Below are 25,840 nucleotides of genomic sequence, written 5' to 3'. Positions count from 1 at the left end.
AATCCACTTGCTGAGAGGCTCTTGGCAGCTACGACAACTCTCAGCTGCAAAAAGCTTGATGGCAATGCATTGTGAGTTGCGCTCAGATGCCATAACTAAGTTGCAGTGTGCCTGTGTGTAGCAGAGAAGAAATATCTGTACCCCCCTTTTTTTTTTTGCTGCTGCTGCCATGCTGCTTTCTGCATTACTTGCTTCCCCCTGCATTGTCTAGAAGAAGTAAGTAGGCAGGAGGCTGTCTCTTTTCTCTGTGTCTGCACAGCCGGTTCATTGGTAATGTGATGATTGTCCTGGGGGACATTTGATGGATTAGAGAGCTAAACAGCTCCATTGCAAAGCACCACCTGATCTCAGGCCTGCATCCCATATAAAGACAGCGTGAGTGCTGAGCTCAGCTCTTGCTGCCAGATCTCCCCCTCCCCTCCAGCTCCCTCAGTCTCCCTTTCTCTCACTCTCTCTCCCTACACACTGCAGAAAGTGTGAGCTGTCCAGTGCTGAATGTAAGGCACCTTCTCTGGCTCACCTCACAAAAGGGAGAGACCCCACTTGTACTGCCCAACATGCCCCGCTCCTTCTTAGTCAAGAAGATAAAATTAGATGACTTTTCTTCCAGCGGGATTTCAGCTTCCAGTTACCACCACTTTGACGACCCTTGCGTCCTGGGCCAGTCGCTTACCAGCACCGTGGGCAGCTTGGGAGTCCCTGTTGCTGAAAATGGTAAGTGGGCACCTTTGGGTGCAAAATGAGATCTGATCATCACATATTAAAGCAAAGAATGTTCATTATTTATAAAATAAGATTGTAGGACTTTTTATGGTGGAGGAGGAATATTATAACATGGGACTGCTCACGCTTTGTTGATTTATATTGCACTGTTGACTTTTATGTAAAAATAAGCTTCAGTTACAAAGCTGTTATGCATGAACTGATAGGACAACCTTTGTGATCTGCTGACTTGTGATATTCACTAGCAAATTTGGTGCTTTGTGGTGGAGCTACTTGGAGCTTATCAACTGTTAAGAAAGGACAAGACTCAATGGGCCCTAGCTCCTTAACAGCTGGAGTGGTACAAGTTGCTCATGCTTGTCCTAAATTGTGCATTTATTGCAGATTTTTGTTTGACAATTTTTAGCTGAGATATGCAAAAATGGAGTAAGAGCGGATTACTAGACAAAATAGGTGTGTTGTGTTTTCCTGAACAATTACCAACAAAACTAAGTTGTAGATTATGCTGCGTGCATGCAGCCACTGTCAACACAGATTTTCATGACTGCAGCAGAATAAGACATGCAAAGCCCTCCACATACACCATGTTCGGCTGCAATCACCTGTAGAATAAGCACTGGATTCACAATGGGTTTCTTGCTGTTCCATAAGCTACTTTCTTGTCTTCTATGGGAACACGGCTTTAATTCCTGTACTATCGGGCCCTTGATGCCTTTTTAGAAGAGCGGATGCCAGTGGTTTACATGGGGGAGAACAGAAAGGGTGGGGGGAGGGGAGTGAAGCCTCCTTGGGGACCTCATTGTTCACGCGGCAGGCAAAAGACTCTCTCTAAAGCCCTTTAAGAGGCACCATCCAGAGAGAAGCACATCTATTTGATATATAAGAGGCAATGGCTAGGTGTCTTTGAACCAAAATGTATTTTTGATGTATCTTGTTTTTTTTATATATTTAACTATGATTAGCCAATAGAGCTGACATGTGTCACTGCGGTGGGTTTGTCAGTGACAGTTCCATGGAAGGCTTGTACCTCTGAATCACAGATGTAACTTGCCGTCCCAGAGATGTGAATTTGCAAGCTAAGCACATCTTCCTCTAAGACTGGAATCTAAAATACAATTCTATCTGAACTGCTGTCAGAGCAGATGTCTCCTTAGTATAGCAAGATGTACTGACAAGAAGTCTACCCTGAGAATGCACCGAAGGCTTATCTTCCATAAAGGCTGAAATTGTAGTTTACATCAAGAATCAGGGCTTCTATTTATTCTTCCTGGTATACTAGTTACTAATCTGTGATTGTACCAAAAATTGGAGGACTGTTTCTAAATATTGAAGAATCCTAGAAATGATTGTGTATTTCCATGAGGGTGCATACCTCTGCACCATGTGCTGGCTGACATAAGCTGGTATTTCCATCCAACAAAGGCATGCAAATAGCAACAATGTTGCAGTTTTACCCAATTCAGTGTTTGTTCTGATTGCAGGAAACAAATGATCAGAATGCTAAAGAATACTGCAGTTTCTATAACTGCTTCGTGCATTTATTACAAAAGCTTCCATAATTGTAGAATACTTAATACCACTGCCAGCATGCCATGTCAGCACGACCCTATAATATGTTAGCCAAAGTTTTAAAGACTTCATGCACAATGAAGTGATTAAAAATCCTCAACACGTTTTCATAAAGTGTACTGTCTATTGGACTTTAATTAAAATAAATTTAGATTTAGATTGGCTAAGGGTTTCAGATGTTATGTTGCAATTAGTATGTGGGATTTATAACTTAAGATATATTGAGAAAGTGTGTCCAAAGTTAAAAAAAAAAAAAAAGGTTTCAGTAGCCTGTACAAAACTTTGTATAGATTTAATACTAATAATTCTGTAGGTGCCCTACAAACTCAGCACGAAGTGTATGGTATAAATGGAACCTATTTTTGTACTAGGGCTACACAACATCAGCCCTGTTCAATAAAATAATGCAAAGCTACAATAAAATCTGTATTATTCTCACTGCCTATCCTGAAACACAAGACAGATGAATCTACCAGTCTAACATGTGCACTTCACAAATTGCTATTTGTTGCTCCTATTAATTCAACGTTCCAATCATCGCTATTAAGCGTTGAGGGAACTGGCAGACACAATATGCTCAAACAGGTGTCCCTAAGAACGGTATACGGATATCCGAGTATTTACAGGCAAAATGTAGCTGGAAGACAGAGGTGATGTCTCTCAAAGTCATGCTCTTGAAAATAACCTTGCTTCGTTCTTTAGAGAGGTGTGAAATATTGCTGAGGAAAGCTTTTTGTACCTGGGACACGTGACCGCACATACTGCAAACAAGGAGGGAGAGAGATGACTTTAACAAGCAGCAGAAATATCAGACTGCCAGAAGAGGAGGGGGGAATAGACAGAAAAGCCTGATTCTAAATCTAGGGCAAAAATGTATTGGGGAATCTGCAAGGTAATCTTTAAACGCTGACCCTCTAAAAGGTGTGTGCAGATTGCTATGATGACGTTACACTGTGGAATGAGTTTTATTATTGTAGAAAGGATTTGTAGTGATGTAGATATATCAGCAATCTTTATGTACAAAAAGAAATTATTATGTTTAGTTATATTCTTTTAAAAAAAGGAATATTCTAAAAGAAGGTGTTCTATGGATTACTCCATTCCATTCTCCTCAAAAAGATGCCACAGTAAACTACTGCTATATACACTACACTAAACCAATGGCATTTGTTATGGAGTACAACACTTTACACATAATTGTTGCTCTATAAACCATCTTAATAAATAAGCCTGAGTGTATAAATGAGAAGGGAGCTTAAGGTGCTTGTCACAACACACGGTGCATGGCACAGAAAGGGAGAGCTACTGCTTCAGTCACACTCCATAAAGCATCTATAGAGCAATTTGTGCAGAAACAATGGGCCTTGCTACATTAGAAAGACATTCTAAAAATGTGCTCTTGCATGCTTTTGTGAGGCAACAGTCTCCAACATTCTGGTCTTCGGTTGTTTAGAAACCACAAATCCCAGCATGCTGGCACCACACATTGAAACTTGTAGCTCAACAACAGTTAGCTGACTTTTTTTGACAAAATACTTATAGACTGCTTTTGTAAAATACAATATAACAAAATGATTTTTTGTATTCTGGTGTTTCATGGTATTCTGTTGTGATTTGGTATCATTGTTGAGTGGTGTTACATTTGGATACTTTTGTTGTATTCCAGTTTTTTATGTGTTTGTATGGTATTTCTTAAAGATGTTTTGAGGGCAGGAACCATGAATGGCAAATATCTGCAGCTCCAGCTAGTGAATTGTGATATCTGCATTGACCTGTATACCCAACCAAACATCCTCTGTCATTGTTCCTTTTGCTCTAAGGTGAAAAAGTAATGAGCTCTGAGCTTGCAATGTCTGAATGTAACATCTGTGAAAGAAAACTTCTTTCTAGAAAAATATATACATGCAAACTATTTACAGAAGTACATAGTAAAGTAAGATATTGTATAAATGGATGTTGATGAATATCTTCAGTTTTCTATGTTTTATTTGGGTTGAATAATTACCAGCGCCATTCAACCCACTTCCTGTGAGCTCAGTCTTTGACACACTTCCACGTGAGCCTGGGTTTACAGTACAATACTGCAAATGACTGGATTGACATCATAATGTTGGCAGCACAGTGTTTTTCTAACATGGATTTCAGAAGAGTTTGGTTCATTGAGCAATGAGCAACTTGTGCCTCTCAGGTCAGTTTAACTGACACCAATGATTTTTTTTGGCTATCTGTATGGGTGACATTCTTCCCACTGTTCACTATGTTATTATAATTTATGCTGTAGACATAGTAATTATAGCAGAAGACCTGAAAGTTATTTCAATGGTTCCCCCATGCAAAAAACAATATATGCATAGGGAACTGTAGAACACATGAAAGATGGGGATGTGGTTTTTTTTAAAACCAAGAACAGGTGACCAGGAACACACATAGAAATGCCAGCTAAATGTTTTAAAGCTTTTTGGTGAATGAAGACAATATTGCTTGGTCCCTTTTAAAGGGACTTATTGTCTTTCATATTTTACAAACTTGATTTTGATTTTTTGGGTAAAAAAAAAGAACACTTACTGTGCCACTTCTGCGTTAGCACAAAGCTAGCATGCTTGCAAGAGCATATCAATGGCAGTCGAGGCTGCTTCATTGGAGAGTGGTCTAGTCATCTGCAATCCTGATCTATTATGGCTAGGGCAGCAAATCTGAATACAGTAATATCCTGCCTTACCCTCACCGCTGCAGGACAGGAAGAAAATCTCGCTTGCCCACGTGCCGTCTAGTGTCACCTTGACAGCAAGAATTCAGCATCATCTGCTGACTATACAGCCACATGCACTAAAACTGCAGAGGAGGGCTGGGATGGGAGCCAATGACACATATACACACACTGTACGTCACAAAGCTTCAACATGTGGTGTGCGGAGTTGTACAGGCTGATGTGTGCATGCTGAAAGGGAAGTGCTAAGTTTGTAAATCAGGGAAAGGATTAATTTAATTTTCAGATGAAGCGAAAAGGTTCATACATGTATTTGCACACTCATGTGTAAATTGCAGGAACATGCTCTATGTCTACATAGCTGAGGCTATGCAGTCAGAAAAGGGAAAGCTTAGTGGACAGCACATTTGAAATGCCTGACCCTAGCTAATGCTTGCATTAAATGGAGTATTGATTACAAGCTAATGGTTTAAGAGATGCAAGGAGCTATGGGGGTCACATTGGCCTCTGCTGAAATGATCCACTGCAGAAGGGAGTGAACTGCATTGCTTCATGAAAAGCAAGCAAACAGCAACAGAGGTTTTCGAATCTAGAGAAGTGTTAGGTATCTGACTTTCCCAGTACTGTGGAAATATATTTTCCCAGTATATCTGGACATTCTAGGTCTAATGAGTGCATGCTGCTTAAGGACCAATTCTACCTTAAATCTTTCTTAACAGTGGGTTATGTGTTTGCACCTTTTCCACAAACCATGATGATGGTATTGCTCCTTTTAGGCTGGTGTTGTTTAATCTACATTTATTATACTGAGGAGTGTGACACCATCATGTGGGATTGTAGTAATACTTTTCCAGTTGGGTGGATGTATGGCAGAAAAATCTCATTATATTCAAGCAAACCAGCATAGAATTCTACTTGTTGCCATCCTAAGAAAGCTGAAATGTAAATTAAGAAGTAAGGTTGAAAAAAAGACAAATTGACCTACAATTGATCCTGTCTGTGTCACTGCTGACCTTCACGTCTGTTGGATGATTTATTTCAGCTGGAAGAAATAAAAAGTAGTTGACTGGTTACTATGGGAGCTATAACTATTTAGAGACACCTAAAAGCAGTGCATAAAGTCCTCCTGTGAAATCTCTGTATAGGTCACCTCTGTATGGGTTATCTTATACAAAAACTAAATTGGGAATCCATCCTGCCAAGGGAATGTACCTACAAGACAGTGTGCAAACAGCAGGAATTAGGGGTCTATAAGATATATAGAACAGTGCATAGGTTGCTGTGAACAGTATCCCATCCAACAGGTATATAAAAACAGATGTAAAGGAAAGGAAAATGAACGCAGCATTACTATGAGAGAGAGAGGAACAGATGTGAATTAGCACCATGGCCTCATTATTTTTACAGTCCTGTCCTCTCAACAAACCTAAAAGGTGTCCTGCCACTCTGTAAAACAACGCCCTAGTGATCCACAAGATGAACATTTACAATTTAAGGAAGGAATGAGCTGTGTCTACACATCATCATTTTGTGCTAGTCTGGAGAGGGTCTCATCTTGCTAATCAATAGGTCACTGCTATCGACAGAGCAGTCCAGTAAATGTTGTCACAGATGGGTCATCAAAGGAGACGGTGTCAGAATATGTTCCTGGCAAGGCACGCTCTTTTACCAGACATAAATGAAAGGGAAAAAAAAAAACTTGTTACAGCTCAATAGTGCAGCTTTGTTGTGTTTCCTTAAATGCCATGCCTGTGTTTGTAGCCCCAGGGTCAAAAGGACCTACAGTATATAAATGACAAAGAGGAAGAATGATGCTGAGCAAGTGCAGCATGTATAAAACTAAAAGATGAAAATGCGTGATGTGGAATTTACATCACTGCCAACCTAGACTGCTCACCCTATTTGGACTATAAACAATTCCTAATTTTTCTTTTGGAAAAAGTTATGTAGTGTACAGAAGATGGTTTGGAAAGCTGATAACATATGCTATATGATGATCTCGGGGGCCAATGTGTCATAATTTGGAATACAGGGGCATACTGGGATCTCAAGAGCCAGATTTTTTAATTGTTTGGGGATCCAGTGTGTTAATGTACTATAGTCACTGTCAATGGGTCATGCTTATAAATGCTAAATGTCAGTGTGCCAATGTTCTAGAAGCCTAAGTAACAGCCCTATAATGATCTGGTTTATAAGTTTGTAATTTTTTGGGGATCCCGTTTGTTATTTTGCCTTTGTTCTGGGAGAATAAGGCAGAAACAGTACCTGTCTAAATTAGTGTTTCTGAACCAGGGTTTCTCCAGAGGTCTACTAGGGCTTCCTTGAGCAATGAGCAATTTGCACCTCTTAAGTCAGTTTAAGTAACATCAATGATCTTTGTGGCTGTTAGGATGACATTCTACCCACCGGTCTGTAAGGTAGGAGGAATTCCTTGCAATGACCACCACAATAAATTACTGTGAGTTGTGAATATAACAATTACAGAAGCGATTCCCTGTAGACCTGAAAGTTATTTTAAGGGTTCCTCTATGTTCCAAAGTTTGAGAGAGATAGGGCTGGGGATTCAGATCAAATTGTTTTGGACCTTTCATTATCATTAATCCTGTGTCCAAACTGACAGTGTTTCAGGTTCTAAGCATTTTCTGGAACCCCAAGTGTCAGTATTGTCCTTTCTCAGTGACACCCAAGTGTCAGTGTGAGCTTGTTGCTGAAATCAAAGTGTCCGTGCATGATTGAAGATTCCAAGTGTCATTGTTCTTGGATGCCAAATGTCATTGTGAGATTCTTTCTAGAAGCCATTGTTGTAAGATCCTAAAAATGAGTGAGAAGTTGTAGTTGTCATAGTAAGGTCGTTTGGGAATCTCAAGCATTAGCATCCTGATTATTCTAAGGTGTTAAGTAGGGAATCTCATGATCAAGTGATGGAAAGTTGTGCATTTCAAACTCCTGCAACACCACCAATTTCTAATTATCACTTTTGATAAAAAAAATATTTTTTGCTGCAAAAAATCTAATATGCATTTTTTTTGTGTTCATGCCACAGGCTTTGTACAGCACTGCATCGAATCGCCTGACTACCAAGATGGGAAAAAGAGTGGGGACAAGTTTTCATCTTCTGAGGCTGAATACACACCGAACCACGACGACTACAGTGAGCCTGACAGCCCGCAGTCCAGCCTGTCTGCAGGATATTTCAGCGGTGAAGCGGCTGTCACAGACAGCTACTCAATAGATGCTTTCTTCATTACAGATGGACGTTCGAGAAGAGGTGTTGAAAATCGAGGAAACCAACGTCACACGTGCAGCGAGTGTGGTAAAACCTACGCCACTTCGTCCAACCTCAGCCGGCACAAGCAAACCCATCGGAGCCTGGACAGTAAGATGGCAAGAAAATGCCCTACGTGTGGAAAAACATATGTTTCTATGCCAGCCCTGGCCATGCATCTTCTAACACACAATCTAAAACACAAATGTGACGTATGTGGCAAGGCTTTCAGCCGTCCGTGGCTCCTACAAGGCCACATGCGCTCCCATACTGGCGAAAAACCTTTTGGCTGTGCCCACTGCGGCAAGGCCTTTGCCGACCGATCCAACCTTCGCGCACATATGCAGACGCACTCAGCCTTTAAACACTACAAGTGCAAACGCTGCGAGAAGACCTTTGCCCTCAAGTCATATCTTAATAAACATTACGAATCAGCTTGTTTCAAGGGCTCGGACCATGAGTGCACCCTACAGAGTTAAACTCCGGGATCAAAGGGGAAAGACAATACAAAAAGAAACGAGGCACACGTAAATGTGTCAACCTACTTTTATTGAAGGCACAACATACCAGAAACTCAAAAATCAGGGTACTTGGCATCAAACAGTATTATCCTTGGTTGCACTTCTCCATAGACTGTGCAAACATCATTCTTTTATAGAAACAGACTGTATTTTATTTCTTTTTTTAATTTGAAGCTTGACAACTTTATTTTAAACCGTGCAATATACATTTGTCAATGGATTGTGGAGAGATAAGATTAATCTCTTCTTTAAACACACACACACAAAGAAAAGAAACTTGTAGCCTCTCTACAGAAGCTCTTAATGAACTCTTACATGCAAAGCCTAGCTTTCTGTGGTGAAACACATGAAATGTGAAAGTCTTACATTTTTACGAGAGAAACATTAGAAGACAATTTTAATGGAGGGGCTCTGTAACACAGACTCAGGTGCCATTTTCTATCCAATGTTATTTATTTTTTAAATTGTTGTTATATGACTCTGAAGAAGCATATATGTTGCTGAAGAAGCATCCATGCCGTTATTTATTTTTAAATCTTCTTTTTATTATTATTTGTGCCATGTGGTTATCAAGGCTTAGTACAATGCGGACTTTTTTTGCAGCACAATAAATTTCATGCGGGCCGGGAACAAAACAGATGAACGTTAAAAGAATCCGCAAGTGGAATCGAGCCAACCCAGTTGTAATACATACAGAAGAGTTTGCTGTGTCCTGTTTGGAAGCACATATGTACACTATAAACGGGGCAGAAAAAGTTGTGCCAACGCTTATTTTAAAGCAGAAGAAGAGATTGTGGCACCCCACTGGAATTAGGTTGTTGCATTTTTGATCCAAAAAAACAGTGTTACCTCTAGAATTCTAAAAGGCAATGAGAATATGCACTATTCTTCCAGTATTTATTATTTAATTTATCAGAGGAAGCAATATAACTTGTGTTATGTACTAAGAAGACAATTTCTTTGGAGTTGACCCCCCTTCTTTCATGGCGTCAAGACATTTACACCCTTTTTTTTGTAACTTGCATATTTAATATTAATGTCATGTAATTTATATGATTTATTTATTATATTTATTCCACATTTTATTGTTAATTTTACTTTTTTGAGGATGGAAAAGAATGTACAGCTTGTAGTTAATCTGTATGGCTTCAGTACGAATACGTTGCATCAGATGCCAGGACGAGCCTTGTCTATTGTGTTAAATTGTCTTCCTCCTAAATGAAACAGACTTTAAAAAGCAAAAAGTGACTGTTTTCAGGCCTATGTTTCCGATCACAATTCAAGGATCATCGGAAAAGCCTATGCAATTTCTCAATGAGTATTTACCTCAAAACAGAGGAAGCGCTATTGCCCGCCAACAGCCTCTCCTGCACTTGTCAAAAGTGAGGAAAAGTTATTGTGAGCAACATTCACTCAATTTCAAGCCATGCGCACCCAGTGTTTTGGGGTGTCTGCACATGCCAAGGCTCCAGACTTGCTGGCAAGAACAAATGCAGGACCTCACATGAAGATTTATTAGCGGTTATTCAGTGATCAACGATGACGCTGAGGTTCCTCGTGCAAGAGAAACTTTTTTTTTCTTGCAACTTCTTTTGTATACTGACAGCACTTGCAGCAGCATTTTGGGTAATCCCAATGTTATTCACATTGCATTATTATTACATGCTACATGTTTCACCGTGCTTCTTAGGTGACTGAATAGTCATAGCGATCTTAAAGGTGCAAGGGCTGCTTTAATGCAATTATTACCTAGTATATTTGGAAAATGCTCAGTATTACTGCATGCCTGAATGAAGCAAGCCTTGCGTTTATAGATCGTAGGATTCTTCTTTGCATCAGTGTTAGCAAACTGCAAAAAGAGAATGTCTTAGTTAAATTAGTAAGGTTCCCAAAATGGTGAAATTAGAAGTTGAATGAAGAAAAGCCGTGATAGTGTTTACAAAGAAATAATGTCTAATGCAGCAATGATACACAGTCTATAAACTGCAAAACAAATAGAGGAATGACTACATATGGTGGGGTCCAATAGCATAATCCTTGTAGTGCCTCCTTAATCCCCAACCTCCATTTTAAAAGCCATGCCACTACTAAGGGCTGTGCCATTCTAAAACAATGAACTGCATTGAAAATACAAAGCAGTCTGATAGAAGAAATCTTTTATTTTATCTATACATTCATGTCATTTCTTCTTCAAACAATAAGCTCCCTGTCTCTGACTATCTGGCAATACAATCTGTTTATTACTGGCACTTATGGAAGTTCTCTATACAAAACTCCTTTTATACTAAATTTGGCCTACTACCTACAGACGGGTAATGTAGCAATACTTTATGCAAGCTATCAATTCATTAGAAGCTTTCTCACCGAGGTAGACAGCACAAGCAGATAACTTGAGATAAAAGGAAAGCAAAAATAAAAAATTGTTGAATTTTTATGAAAGTCAGTCCATAGAAGAAAGCAGCAGGTACACGCACATTCATTGGTTTATAGATCCCAAAGACTCCAAGAACGAGATATCAATCTAGAAGTTGAGATTTTGGGCCTGATTTATTAAAGCTCCCCAACATTGGAGAAGATAGATGATCATGGGAGAGGTGATACAGCAAACTTGGATTAATAAAAATCATTCGCTATTAGCTGGCAAATGTTTTCAATTCTGAACTAGCTCCAAATCAGGTCTGCGGAATCACCCAGGTTCTCACATGTCTATCTATCCTCTCCAGTCTTGGCAAACCTTAATTAATCAGACCCATTTACCCCAACAGCAAGGCTATCACTTTTACATGTTCTTCCAAATTGTTTGTTAAGTCTCCATGATAGAGACCCGGGGTTGGCCTTTTAAAGCACTCAAAGGCTTTTAGATCTTGGAATCCATGTCCATTTAGTTGACCATAAATGGCTGTTCATTAAGTCATTAACAGATATTGCTGAATGCGCACCTAACTCGCAGTTCCCCAATCAAAGTTCATTTTTGTCTTAAGTTACTTTTAAAGAACGATAACCAATGTTTGCTTGGCTTGTACTAAAAGGGAAAGGCATGCTGGAACAAAGAGACATTTTTTTAAGTTCAATCATCTGCAAAAAAACTGCAGAGACATTCAAGTATGGCAAACTTTAAAGCAAGTCCGGTTTGACATAAAATCCCTTCCCTGCAAAAAGTATTTGCCCTGAGGTATTTCTTTAAACCGTCCCCTGAATTTGGCCTTTCAATTAACTCATTTCATCTACACTATAAATCAAATGTCACTGAGCTAAAAAAAGAGTTCACTGTGGTCAATGGCAGTAATAGCAGGACACTGGCATTGTTGGTTTAAGACTAAAGTCCACCAATGCCAGGACTCTGCATAAGGTCTGTATTAGGATACATTTCCTGTGGCTCGCTACATTGACACCAGAAATCTGAATATAGACCCCTAGATGGCTTCTTCAAATCAGCTGATCCAGCTTCTGAACACAATGTCAATATGTCCAAAAAATTCTAATATATAATTAAAATGATAATCTTCCTACACACTACAGCAAGGAGTCTGATATATTTGACAGACATCTCCTTACACTATGCCATGATAATAAATGAAAATTCACGTGTAGCCTGACTAACCTCTCACCCAATTATCATGCTTTGATCTAACCCTTACATATGCAAATTCAATGTCTAAAATGATGGCCTTTAGAAGGTATTTCTCCTACAATCTCTTCCCTGACTGACAAGTGTTAGTATCACAGCAGCAAATTGCTATGCAGTTTAATTTGTATAAACTTTCCGTTAGCACAAACATAACATTTTGGTATTAAGTGGAAATTCACCAGACCCTGAGTGCTGGCACGTAAACGGGTTGATTCCTTACATGAAAACATAAGATATTAATTAACATTATGAAACAAAAAAAACTTTTGCTTGCATAATTCCTTTTCATTCTTTTCAAACTAACAAGAAATGTGGCCAGTGTATGGTCCTATTGACTGCCTTGTTATCTCCATACAATCCTGTATGCGGCTTTTTTTATATATAGCTGTAGTAGTTCCTCCCCTGTTTGATATTAATAATGTAAATAGAAAGGAGCAGCAATAATTTGAAGTGCATGTCGGGTGTTTCATTATTCTGAAGGTTTTGTAACTGAAGCTGATAAAGCCAGTTGTACAGGCCACCTTTACTGTATGAATCCTCATGCAATTCAGGGAAATAAAGAGTTTATTATTCAATAGAACTGTGTTGCCGTCTTGTCTAATTTTTTAAAAAACTTTTGCAACAATTTGAATTTTGTGTATGACGGTAAGTTCAGATCACCAGATTGGATGCTTGTCACACCCAGATATTGCATGATACAGTCAATCATCTGATAGTTTAGATCAGTGTTTCTCAATCAGGGTTCTTCCAGAGTTTGCTAGGAGTTCCTTAGGCAGTTTGTGACTCTCAGGTCAGTTTACCTGACACCAATTATCTTTTTGGATATTTGTAAGGCGGACATTCCTCCCACTGGCCAGCAAAGTAAGTGGCATCCATCAAGTCCATCAAGTTCAACCACTAGGGAAATAAACATATCCCAGAAATAAAACCCTAAAAAACATAGTTGGTCCAGAGGAAGGCAAAAAAAACCCTGGTACAATTTGCTTTAACAGGGGAAAAATTCCTTCCTGATTCCATGAGGCAATCGGATGTTCCCTGGATCAACAGTCACTGTTATTTTTATATTAAAGCCTTAATACCCAGTTATATTCTGTGCTTCTAGGAATCATCGAGTTCTTAAAGAAATCTATAGTAGTTGCTCAAACTACTTCTTGAGGGAGCCGATTCAACATTTTCACAGACCTTACAGTGAAGAATCCCTTCCTTATCCGGAGCCTAAACTTCTTTTCCTCCAGACGCAAAGAGAGCCCTCTTGTTCTTTGTAATGATCACAAAGTGAATAATTGGGAAGAGAGTTCTCTATATGGACCGTTTATATATTTTTACAGGGTGATCATATCCCCCCTTAAACGTTAGCATGCTTCAAATATTACCTAGGCCAACCTAGTCACCTGTTCTGCACTTTAGTGAGCCAAACTTTAGGCTTCATGTATAGGTCACAAAGTTACATAGTAAGTCAGGTTGAAAAAAGACAAAAGTCCATCAAGTTCAGTTCCTAGGGTTTCCCTAGATCCTCTTTAATAATGTCAAAATGCACACACAGGCAGCTAATTTACACAATTTCTGCACTCACAGGCTTTAAATATAGGGGAATCCTTGAAATAAAGAACCTCTGACAGTATTACAATATCCACCGCTTACATCAGATTAGCAAGTTAGTCAGTGGGAAGAATGTCACCCTTACAGATGGTGGTAACTGACCTGAGAGGCACAGATTGCTCGAGGAACCCCTAGCAACCTCTGGAGGAACCTTGGCTGAGAAACACTGCAGGAGACCAAAGCTTTAAAGAGAATCTAAACAATGAAATTACCTTTTTTACACTTTTATAATATACAAATTGAATGTATTTTGTTATATCTGATCAGCAAGCACACAGAAATACCTGTTGATTCTGCTATAAATCATGTGAGTTGATATCTTCCTGTTCTGCTCCCTTATACTTACTATAAACTTTTACTTACTAAATGCTTACTATATACTATACTTTGTTCCCATTTTGTCCTCTCTACTACAGAACACCTCCCCCTATGTTATGAAAAGAGGAGAGGGGGAGGTATTCTTTATTCCTAACACATTTCCTGTCCTTAAGTGACATGCTTAATGCTTCTTCAAAGAGACAATCGGTAGGCTTTGTCAGGCTAGGACAGGATGGTTGGAAGGATTAACAGGTGATAATAATTTTTGTTTTGGGGTTTACATACACTTTAGATCAAACCAAAAGGAAAATAAGAGCGAAGAAGGCTTAGGTGAGATCATACAGTACATGTGCCTAAGGTTTATAAATAATAAAATGAGAGTAGAAATGACATTGATACAAGATTTATGCTGACATGGCAAGCATATCATAATAAAAAATTGCAAATATGACTCAGTTATTGCACGAATGCAGAAAACATCCAGTATTTCCCCTGTGCCTCTTTAATAAATGTCCTTTTTTCTGTCTGCACCTGTTCTTTAATCTGGGGGGCTGATGATATGAAGTCGGCGAGCAGTTTATCACACAGACTCCTTTAAGACCTGAATTTACATAACAAAGCTCTCCACATATGGTAGCCTGTCTACATTAGGGGCAGCTTGTCCTCTGTGCGAGCCCCTCTGTAATAATAAGCAACCACTTTGCCTAATTGGCCTCTGCACAACTCAGCTGCAGCGACTTCCCCCAGCTTGCTGTATCACGCTCCAGGGGTCATGATGGGGGGGCATGGGAGGGGTAAAATATCTAAGGCCTATCTATAAAAATCCGATTGGGAATAAAGTCCTTTGTGTGAACTGGGAGCAGCAGCTATTTCTAGCAGGAGAAAGGGATGTAAATGGAGGCAGCTGGGGAGACAGACAAGCTCTGATTGGCTGCTCTGAGGACAGAATGTGCCACCTGCAGTCCTTTGTGTGATGTGACTGAATTTCATTACAAGCAGCCTGGCTTTGATGGGCTCCTATAAAATTGTATGTTCCCCTCTGCAGAGAAATGCAGAGCAGGGCAGCACAAAAGCAGGGAGATTATTAAACGGGCCTACAGGACAAAGGGTGCTGCAAGAGATCTATTTCTAAATATGCGGAGTCACCAAGCAAGAACAAAAAGCTAATAAAAAATGCAGCACCCCAGAGGAGATTAAAAAGAGAAAACTACCCCCCCCCCCTCCTTTTCCTTATTCTAGGCTGGGAGGAGAGATCTGACAGATTTCACCTGTCAAAAGAGATGATTGTGATTTTTAAACTGCATCTATTCAGATGAGGATGCAATGTTGCAGTATGTTTTCCCATTTCCCAGAAGCCTCTCCGAACATGAGCTGAATTACTAAAATAAAATGATGACTTTGCATCTCCTTTAGATGCTGCTTCTGTTCTGCACGTCATATCTCCGCCAGGGGGTGAATAAGGCCCACAGAAGATCACTGCAGGTCAGCCAACAGTCTGCTGACCTAAAACATTGGATGTCAACAACAAACCGGATAGGGGGAACATATATTAATCAAACAGTCATGCCGTGAATACAATGCCGTCTAAAAAAAGACACGCTCTGCAAAAAATGTATAAGATCCTTTACTGTTAGGTCCATACATGAAGGATAACATGGCATTTCCTTGCACTATATAAATGAGTAAAATAAACTATTTCAGATAAGTTGATTTAAAATGTCATCATAAAGGAACTACATTCTTTTGATCTTTCCTTCATATGAATGAGTTGAGGAATTTCCTATGAGGGGTACATGCTACAAAGACATTTTAAATAATTGTGCACTTCAAATCTTATGGAAACAGCTTGGAGAAGGCTCTTTTCTGTTCCAGCATTATTGTGCACAAAGCCAGCTCCACAAGGACTTTGTTTAATGAGTCTGGTGGAGACAAGGAGTGGCTTGCATTGCACAGATCTCTCACCTCTATTAGATGTCTTTGGGTCGAATGGGAATACGGATTATGAGCCAGGTCTTCTTGCACCTCACAAATGCAATTTTACCCAAATGGGCACATATGATATTGTCCAGGTGTCCACCAATTTTTGACCATACAGTGTATATGAACACAAGGGCAGTCATATTTGTTGTCTAGTAGTACTTCACAATGTTGGACCTCACTACTTCTCTCTTAGTGCAAATTTAAGGTTCTGACCTGACAGGGAAAAAATCTGAATAAGCTTTTCCCTGCAGTGACCAGGTTACTGATCACATTCTCCGAGACAATCATGGCTACAGGAGAAAGATAGGGACAATATGGAAAAAGCAACTTCCTGCCCAAAAACGGCCCAATCAGAACAGACTAGTATTAGCAATAGTGTTTTTTTTTTAAGCTACTTCAGATATGTTCATGTGCCTGCACTGTAGATATGTCAGATGCAATTGTATGTTTGATAAAGTGACAGAATCTTCGTCCTGATGTTCTGCAGAACTAGCCATACCCCTTGTGTCCACATATTATCAGCAATATAGTAGGGATGACAGTCAGGTGTTCACAAACACTTGGCCATAAAATGTAATTTTGGCTTCTATTCATCATCTGGGTCACATGACAAATATTTGCAGATCAAGTGAATTTTCTGCCATACCATATTCAGTAAAATTTGCCTTTTTGGCTACCAATGTAGTTTACTTGCAGGATAATGGTGTGTGTCGGGGTTTAGCCCAGGAGTCAGTTAAGTCAGGCTGCTAGTTTCAAAGAAAAAATAAACTCAGCCTTGCACAGATGTACAGCCTCCTTTGTTGTAAAATGCTTACTTTGATTTTACAGAGGACAATCAGCTTCAGCAACTCACTGTGTGCATCAGAAGCGTCAACAATCAAATAGAGCCCACATTCTTTTCTGTCTGATGGACATCCTGCATCATGTAACCTTTTCTACCCCTATCATTCCTTGGACTTCAGTTTTTGTAATCGTAGAAGCTTAGCATCACATGTGAATAATAATCATGGTGGTCTGCATATGGCGGGGTGCTCTAATATATAAACTGATTGATGCAAAGCACCCTGTAGGTACTTTCATAGGATAGAATGCTGCAAAAACAGGAAGGAAGGAAATTGTCTGACTCCAGAAATGAATTCCTGAGCCAGGAACAATGATAAATCAATCCATCTTAGACCAACTCAACTTTTCCCAAAAGAGTAGAGTCTTGAATTGGAGAAGTTTAGAGTGAAACTAGGCAAATGGGAATGCCTGAAAAAATTATCATCAGAACTAGGTCTCTTTTGCAAAAAATACGATAATACAGCAGTGTTTCTCAACTGTTTCAATATGGAGGGACCTCTTGAAATAACTTTGAAGTCCTGAGGGAACCCTTGCTATAACTCCTATTCACAGTACAAAAAATGGTTGCTACGTTGCTGGTCAGTGATAAGGCTTCCATCCTTACAGATAGATAAAAAGATCATGGGTATCTGGTAAACTGACCAGAGAGTCACAAACTGCTCATTGCTCAGGGAACCACTAGCAACTTCTGGAGGAACCCTGGCTGAGAAGCACTGGACTAGATAGTTCTGCACTCTCTAAATATTTTCCTGTTGAAGGACTGGCCTAAGTTGTGTTCAAAAAAGATCCAGATATTTCAAATGATCAGTTGGTTCGAGCAAGGATTTCAAGATCTGTTCAAATCATGCACATCTAAATGGTCAAAGTTGTCTAGCAGGGAAACACAGGAAGTGGAGCAATAATACCTTGATCATAGCTTGAGGTCTGGAAAACTGTGAGGTGATACAGGAAGAATCTTTTTTAAGAGATTAAGATAAGTCAAGCAAGTTTTGATTCAGTAAATTCACAACCAGAATTATCCCACCAGCAAGAAGGGAACTCTAGAAAAGAGCTAAGATCATTCAGAGCAATACCAGATTCACAGTGGGAAAAGACCTTTTCTGCACTAAACAGATATAATAATAAGTGTTTATTAGGAGATAACAGCTTTTTGAGAAGCTTCCAATTTCCCCAGAGAAATAATTGGTAAATCGGGCGCAAGAAATTTTTTGCAGCCTTAGGAGTTGGTAGAAGTAACAGGCTGATCCCCTAGTTTTAGAGTAAAGTGCACTATATGAATAAGATGGTCTCCCTAAATTTGATAATATTAGCAGTAGACTAAAACTTCTAAGCAGTAAACTGCAACCTCATCAATCAAGGTCTCTACAGACAGGGAGTTCGCTTGTGGTCTCAGCAATCAGAGAAAGCACTTAGATAATTTAAGTTAAATCTTGCATGACCACAGCAAAAATGTCAGCTGGGAGGGAAAAAGGGCCTGCAACACACTACGGAGTCAAACAGACTCCAAGGTCAGAGAATCTCCGAAATCCACCCCTACCTGTCCCCAGAGACCACCAAACTCCTTGTACACGCTCTTATCTCTCGTCAGGACTACTGTAACCTCCTCCTCTCTGGTATTCCACTAACCCGACTCTTCCCTCTACAATCTATTATGAATGCTGCAGCCAGACTCATCCATCCTTCCCTCCGCTCCTCTTCTGTTGCCTCTCTTTGTAGTTCTCTTCACTGGATTCCATTTCACCTTAGAATCAAATTCAAGCTCCTGTGCTTTGTCTTCAAATCCCTCCACAGTTCTTGTCCCACTTACCATTGTGACCTGATAGAAAAATACTCCCCCGGCTGCTCTCTTCTCTCCTCCAATGACCTACTAATGACTTCCTCACTCATAACCTCATTACATGCATGGCCCCAAGACTTTACTAGAGCTGCCCCGATTCTCTGGAATGGTCTTCCTCATCCTGTTCGGATTGCTCTTACTTCTTGCTTATTTAAAAGAGCACTCAGAACCCATTTTTTCAAACTTGCCTACCCAACTTCTGTCTTTTGAAACGGTCACTACTTCCCACCACTACATATCCCCCCTCCTATTGAGTGATACTTCCCCCACCTCCTAGATTGTAAGCTCTCCAGGGCAGGGTCCTCTCCTCCTGTGTCACTGTCTGTATTCGTCTGTCATTTGCAACCCACATTTAATGTATAGCGCTGCGTAATATGTTGGCCTTATATAAATCCTGTTTATTATTATTATTATTATTATTAATAATAATTCCAGGCTCCATATATGGGTACCATTAAAAGCCAAGCAGCCCCAGTACCATTAGTAGAATGCAAGTTGAAGGCAAATCAGACATGTTGGGATCATGTGGCGTTAAGCCAATATGATGGAAGGGTATGATTTATATGGACAGGGCCTCAGGCACTCATAAATCCCGGTCAGCTGGTAGCAGGTGAGGGTCTTTAAAAAAAGGGGGTAACCAAAGTCCCTTCAGGTGGGAACGGCAGAGAGAATTAGAATGGGAAAGAAAGTGTGGAGCTGAGGCATATGTGGAGCAGGGAATAAAGGCACCCAGAAGAAAAGCAAACGTTAAAGCAATGTCAACAGCTCTGGATATGAAAAGGATTTTGCAGACAACTTTAGGGCAAAAATGAGTCTGGAAAAAAACAAGTGCCTGTCATGTCTAGGGTATTTTCACAGATTAAATTTAGCAGGGTCCAGATACAGTGGTCCAAAAACAAAGCTCAGGATAACTGCTGAGAATGTACTTGTATTAAAAGAGGAATAAACTGCAGAGATGGAGACATAATCCTGCCCCTATACAAAGCATTGGTCACACCACATCTGGAATATACAGTCCAGTTTTGGTCACCAGTTCACAAAAAGGACATTGTGGAATTGGAGAGGGTGCAGAGAAGGGCAACTAAACTAATAAGAGGAATGGAGGAGCTCGGCTACGAGGAGAGATTAGCTGAACTGAATCTATTCTTCCTTGAGAAGAGACATATAAGGGGGGATATGATCACCCTGTATAAATATATAAATGGTCCATATAGAGAACTCTCTTCCCCATTATTCACTTTGAGATCATTACAAAGAAGAGGGCGCTCTTTGTGTCTGGAGGAAAAGAAGTTTAAGCTCCAGAAAAGGAAGGGATTCTTCACTGTAAGGTCTGTGAAAATGTGGAATCGGCTGTCTCAGGAAGTAGTTTCAGCAACTACTATAGAAAAGAAAAAGCTGGATGATTTCTAGAAGCACAGAATATAACTGGGTATTAAGGCTTTAAAGTAAAGATAAAATAGACTGGTAATCCAGGGAACATCCGATTGCCTTATAGAATCAGGAAGGATCTTTTTCCCCCGTTGAAGCAAATTGTACCTGGGTTTTTTTTTGCCTTTCTCTGGACCAATTATGTCTTCTAGGGTTATATTTCTGGGATATGTTTACTTCTCTAGTGGTTGAACTTGATGGACTTGTGTCTTTTTCCAACCAGACTAACGATGTAACTGCGCAGAATAGCTACAGCTGACGAGACAAAGCTCTAGAAGTAGAGAAAAAGTCTTGGTTAAGAAACTATGATTAAAAATAACTAATATTTCTTTAGAAAGAAAAAGATTGCTCATAAAAAAATGCTGTATATGGTGGTCCCCATGTTGCAAAGGCACATTTATAGCTCTTTATATAAACCATTCCATGAGTGTACAGTCATGTATGTGGCATTCTGCCAAATGTATGCAGTTAGAAGTGTACACACACCATCATGTGGAAGGAGGAAGCACCATGGGATTGTGTAAACTGCAGCAAGTCACTGTGTCAGCTCTGACTCTGAGCTTAGGATTCCGGACATTGCTTTGCTGAATCACTCTGACTGAGCTGCTGGACGAAACCATTAACAAGCGAACAAAGGGTACGTGAAACATAACAAAGCTGTAAAAACCCCCGTTTACCATGTAGCAGTCATAGTCAATTATAAAAAAAAAAAAAAAACTCCTGATAAATATTTTTTAATGTAATTTTATTTCTGCTGTTTAGTTGCACTGTTTAGAAGAGAATGGTAGATTCCTGATGAAATGTGGGGCAGCCCAGAAGATTGTACACATGTATCACAGACAGCTCAGACACAAACTGATCTGGACCAGCACTTTGTGTTTACAGAGCATGGGCCTGGCTCGCAGAATGATGACAGGGGATAGCACGCAGGACAGCAGAAGTATACATTCAGGTAATATCTCTGCTGTGCACAATATTCCCATGAGGGTGCTGATCCGGCCCATCCCATCAGAACTGGATGAGAGCAAGGTGCAGAGTCTCATGGACACCCTGCAGGTAAATAATAGTTTTTATTCTCTTTATCCTCTATATCCTATCCTGACTCATAATACAGACTACTAACTATTAACAACTTACTGTTAAAACTTGTAGCTGCTAAACCAGTTGACCCTAAAGAGATCAATTATTTTCACATCTTGTATATATATATATATATATATATATATATATATTATTTTTATTATATTTTTTTTTTCATCTTTTCATAACACTATGTATATTTAAAAAAGAACGATTCTCAAAAAAAAAAAAAAAATTACTTTCAATCCTGCAGGGCAGTCTGATCGCTCCGGGGGTGTCCTTCATCGGGTCCCTGTGTCGTCTTAGCATCTGTCTGACACTGCCATCTTTGTCTTCTCTTCTGGGCTCTTCATCCTACGTCACTCGATCCAGGCGCAAGATCAAGTGACGTAGGATGAAAAAAAAAATTTGCCGATCTCACTGCGCATGCGTGAGATCGACAAGTTTTTCTCTTTGGGCAATTCCCTAGATGCTCAGGCATGCCCATAAGGAGCGCCCAAGAGCCTCCTGGGATGCGAGACGTAGGTATCCCGGGAGGCTTTGCGCTCCCATTCATTCTCGAAAACAGAATTTTTACCCTACATAAAAGGGTACCCTTTTATGTAAAGTTAATATTCTGAGTATAGGTAAGCTTTAAATTTTTTGTGCATGTTATTTACCCATCAGTCCTCACTTGTGTAGACATCCAAAAGCCATGAGACTTTTGCTGGGTGCTGCCATATTGGATGTGATGTTACCAGCCTGAGCAGACTCAAAAGGCCTGATTTATTAAAGTTCTCTAAGACTGGAGAAGATAGACTATTGGAAACCCTACAAACCTGGATCTGGTTCAGGACAGAAAATATCTGCCAACTATTAGCAAATTAAGCAAATCCATTCCAAGTTTGCTGGATCAGTATATCTTCACTAATCTTGGAGAGCTTTAATAAATCAGGTCTAAAGTGTTACACAACTATAGCAACCATTCCCCAGAGGTTTCCCTGAACTGTCAATGATTGACTTTGCATTTGATGATGCCTGCCTAGTCCTGGTGCCAACACCACTTGGTAGAGCCAACTGAATGACACATCTTTTATCAGTTGTTTATAAGGGTTATATTCTTGCCCAAGCTTAAAGGGTAAACATTCTTCCAACTGGACCTTGTTTTTAAGTTTTTTCCCCTATCACCCCCACCCAAATGTTTGGTTTACCATGGGGTATCCCAAGAACCCCCCAAAAATCAGAAAAAAATTGGTTTTAGCAGGGGTTCCTGAAGACCTGAAAATGATATCAATGGTTTCTTGGGAGTAAAAATGTTGAAAAGGGCTGTTCTATAGTATTCCCTTTTGCTTCTTCCCTAACTGATACATAAAATATTATGTAGGGAGGGGAGGCAGAGGCGCTAGGCCAGTACAGACTATAGATACTCTCACAACCAGGAGGTGAGCAGGCTCCCCCTACAGGAATAATAAACCCAACCAGGAGATGAGCAGGCTCCCCCTACAGGAATAATAAACCCAACCGGGGGGGTGAGGGGGCTCCCCCTACAGGAATAATAAACCCAACCGGGGGGTGACGGGGCTCCCCCTACAGGAATAATAAACCCAACCAGGGGGTGAGGGTGGCTCCCCCTGCAGGCACAGGTGAGCATTAAAGAGCCGTCATAAACTGCAGAGACTGCAGACATTGTACAGGAGACGGTCAGAGACTGCAGACATAGTACAGGAGATGGTCAGAGACTGCAGACATGGTACAGGAGACGGTCAGAGACTGCAGACATGGTACAGGAGACGGTCAGAGACTGCAGACATGGTACAGGAGACGGTCAGAGACTGCAGACATAGTACAGGAGACGGTGTACAGGAGACCAAATTTAGAGCAATATTGCAAATCGATAAAAAATTGTTCATGGAAAGGAAAAAAATAAACATTTAAAATACTGCAATAAAGGGATGGATTACAATACATGCTAAAAAAGTGAAAAAAAATAAAACAAAACACTTTTTTTTACACCCAACTTACATATTGCAAGGGGTGCCATCACAATTACTATGAACTGGTCCTGGTATCCCAAATTTGCAAGAAGAGGTTCCAGTTTTTGACTTTTTCAGGATTTTTTAGGAATCTCACTGTAACATCTCCCCTGTATGGGCATTACAGATGGGGGTTTTAAATTTTTTTCTAGGCGGTTTTTAGAAGGGGAGAGGGAGCAATATATAATTGAAGGAACTTGCAAATTAATGCAAGGTCTATTTTAAAGGTTTTACAATATAAAAATCTCCAATAGATTGCCTAATATGTCCCCCATACCTCTTCTGCCAAACTACCAAATTCATCATCGCTGGTCCTTTTTCACTAGAAGTAAAAATATAGAAAAATCTTGTTTCATTTTATTTGCTATTCAGCCCAATGCCCCCTATTTTGGTTCAACACTTTCAAAGGGTATGGATACCCCAACCCCTTCCCAGTTAAAGTACCTCTGCTCTAAACCAACAGTTCCTTCCCAATGCAGTAAACTTGGGTGTTTACACGTAGTCCAGCTATGTTTAAAAGTTCTTCAGAAGCCCATAAGTTAGCCAATGAAACCTGACTTAAATTTGGGAATTTACAGTTGTATAGCAGGGCCCTCACTAGGATAGGGAGAAGGAAGGAGATGATGAGTTGTGCTGTAATGTTAATATGCTACCAAGGGACATGTATATTATTATTATTATTATTAAAATTAAACAGGATTTATATAGCGCCAACATATTAAGCAGTGCTGTACATTAAATAGGGGTTGCAAATGACAGACAGGTACAGACAGTGACACAGGAGGAAAGGACTCTGTCCAGAAGAGCTTACAATCTAGGAGAATATAGGAGGTGACATAAATTTCACCCGTCTGCTAACTTTTCGTTGCTGTACAACGACTGGGACTGTCAGATCTGCAGGCTAGCTGTGCAGTCTAAAGGGCTAAGTAAATCTTAGGAATGGAAAAACAGAGGGAGACTTTATAAAGGGGGCGTACAGGACTGAAGTTACAGCTTAAACCTTAGCAGTCTAATGATTCTAATTTATAAACCCATGAACAAGCACATGACAGCAACTTGCAACCATGACCAGTGATAGTAGTAGTAATTAGGCAGTGTACCTAGTTTTGTAAATCACATTTTGACATTTTATATATGCATTTAAAGTATGTATTTGTTGTGGTAATCTCAAAAATATTGTATGACTTATTTCATCACAGGAGGATGCAGACCAGGTGCCACCTGTTGACGTTCTATGGATTAAAGGTCGGAATGGGGGTGACTACTTTTACTCATTTGGAGGATGTCATCGTTATGCAGCACACCAGAGGCTTAACAAAGAAACCATAGCAGCAAAGATCATCCAGTCTTCTATTACTGATCTACGTACATACCTGGGTTCCAGCACACCAGACCTGCAATAGCTCAGCTACAGACTTAACGTGCGGAGAAAATGATCTTTTAATCTCTAGGACTGTAAATGTTCTGGAACTTGCACAATGAACAGAAATTCCTGAGCCTAACGCACAACTCTCAAAACCTTTCATGGATTTCACTGTTAGGCCCCCATTAACCACCATTGGTTATAACAACACCTGTATGTGATAACCCACAGCTATCAGGTACAATCCTGAAATGTAAAATAAAACTTGACAGAGTGACTAGCAAGCAAAAACATTTCTCATTTTCATGTGAATGTCCTTAAACTACCATAAATATCTTGAGCAATGGAAAGCCCTGATGTATTACAAAGTAGAACTGTCTGATTACAGAAGATGTATTTTTAAAGCTGTTGTAAAATGCAGTGGATGTTTTTTAATTATGCAGATTGTAATATAAATGACTAATTGTATTTGAACATTATTTACACATTATACATAATTTAACTTATAAAACAGCTCCAAAAATTAAGTACTGATTGTGTGATTATTCTTACAGAAATCAATGTGGTCAGTACTAAATTAAATGGCCAACTGGGACTTTAATAAAAACCCAAGTGCAGGTAAATGTATCATTTTTAAATTATTACTATGGTTAATAAACTGTATGTATATAGCACCAACATATTACGCAGCGCTGTACATTAAATAGAGGTTGCAAATTACAGACAGATACAAACAATATACCAGGAGGAGAGGACCCTGCTCCAAAGAGCTTACGATCTAACAAGTGGGGGACATATCACACAATAGGAGGGGAGAGGGGAGTTGGGGCTGCTCTAAAAAAGTCTTGGAGCCTGTGCATGTGACGAGGTTATGAGTAAGGAATTCATTAATGGGTCATTGGAGGAGCAAAGAGAGGCTAGGGTGGTATTTTTTTTATCAGATCAGTAAGGTAAGTGGGACAAGAAC

The 25,840-nt window shown here is 39.8% G+C and overlaps 2 protein-coding genes and 1 long non-coding RNA gene across 4 annotated transcripts in view; 2 read left to right on the top strand and 1 right to left on the bottom strand.

Moving 5' to 3' along the window:
* LOC140332982 (uncharacterized) overlaps positions 1 to 25,840 on the bottom strand; it is a 160,160-nt gene that overhangs the window by 71,364 nt on the left and 62,956 nt on the right. For both annotated transcript variants that reach the window (XR_011921263.1, XR_011921262.1), the window contains one exon: positions 5,985 to 6,041. This is a non-coding gene — a long non-coding RNA (uncharacterized lncRNA). The remainder of the gene's footprint in view (positions 1 to 5,984; positions 6,042 to 25,840) is intronic.
* SCRT2 (scratch family transcriptional repressor 2) lies at positions 460 to 12,968 on the top strand. Its single transcript, XM_072414304.1, has 2 exons — positions 460 to 714; positions 8,043 to 12,968. The coding sequence occupies exons 1-2, from the start codon at positions 558 to 560 to the stop codon at positions 8,741 to 8,743; spliced, it is 858 nt and encodes a 285-aa protein (XP_072270405.1). The 5' UTR covers positions 460 to 557; the 3' UTR covers positions 8,744 to 12,968.
* SRXN1 (sulfiredoxin 1) lies at positions 20,972 to 25,400 on the top strand. Its single transcript, XM_072414299.1, has 3 exons — positions 20,972 to 21,055; positions 21,181 to 21,474; positions 24,710 to 25,400. The coding sequence occupies exons 2-3, from the start codon at positions 21,214 to 21,216 to the stop codon at positions 24,911 to 24,913; spliced, it is 465 nt and encodes a 154-aa protein (XP_072270400.1). The 5' UTR covers positions 20,972 to 21,055; positions 21,181 to 21,213; the 3' UTR covers positions 24,914 to 25,400.

Source organism: Pyxicephalus adspersus, chromosome 6 (genome assembly GCF_032062135.1).
Source record: "Pyxicephalus adspersus chromosome 6, UCB_Pads_2.0, whole genome shotgun sequence".
Classification (NCBI taxonomy): domain Eukaryota; kingdom Metazoa; phylum Chordata; class Amphibia; order Anura; family Pyxicephalidae; genus Pyxicephalus; species Pyxicephalus adspersus.
The sequence above is the reverse complement of the archived record's forward strand: the minus strand, read 5'-3'. Positions and strand labels throughout refer to the sequence as shown.

What these genes read in the sequence shown, in the direction of transcription:
- SCRT2 (XM_072414304.1), top strand. Translation starts at nt 558, where the DNA reads ATGCCCCGCTCCTTCTTAGTCAAGAAGATAAAATTAGATGACTTTTCT. An exon ending in AGTCCCTGTTGCTGAAAATG is followed by an intron (nt 715 to 8,042) that starts GTAAGTGGGCAC and finishes TTCATGCCACAG; the next exon opens with GCTTTGTACAGCACTGCATC.
- SRXN1 (XM_072414299.1), top strand. Translation starts at nt 21,214, where the DNA reads ATGAAATGTGGGGCAGCCCAGAAGATTGTACACATGTATCACAGACAG. An exon ending in GTCTCATGGACACCCTGCAG is followed by an intron (nt 21,475 to 24,709) that starts GTAAATAATAGT and finishes ATTTCATCACAG; the next exon opens with GAGGATGCAGACCAGGTGCC.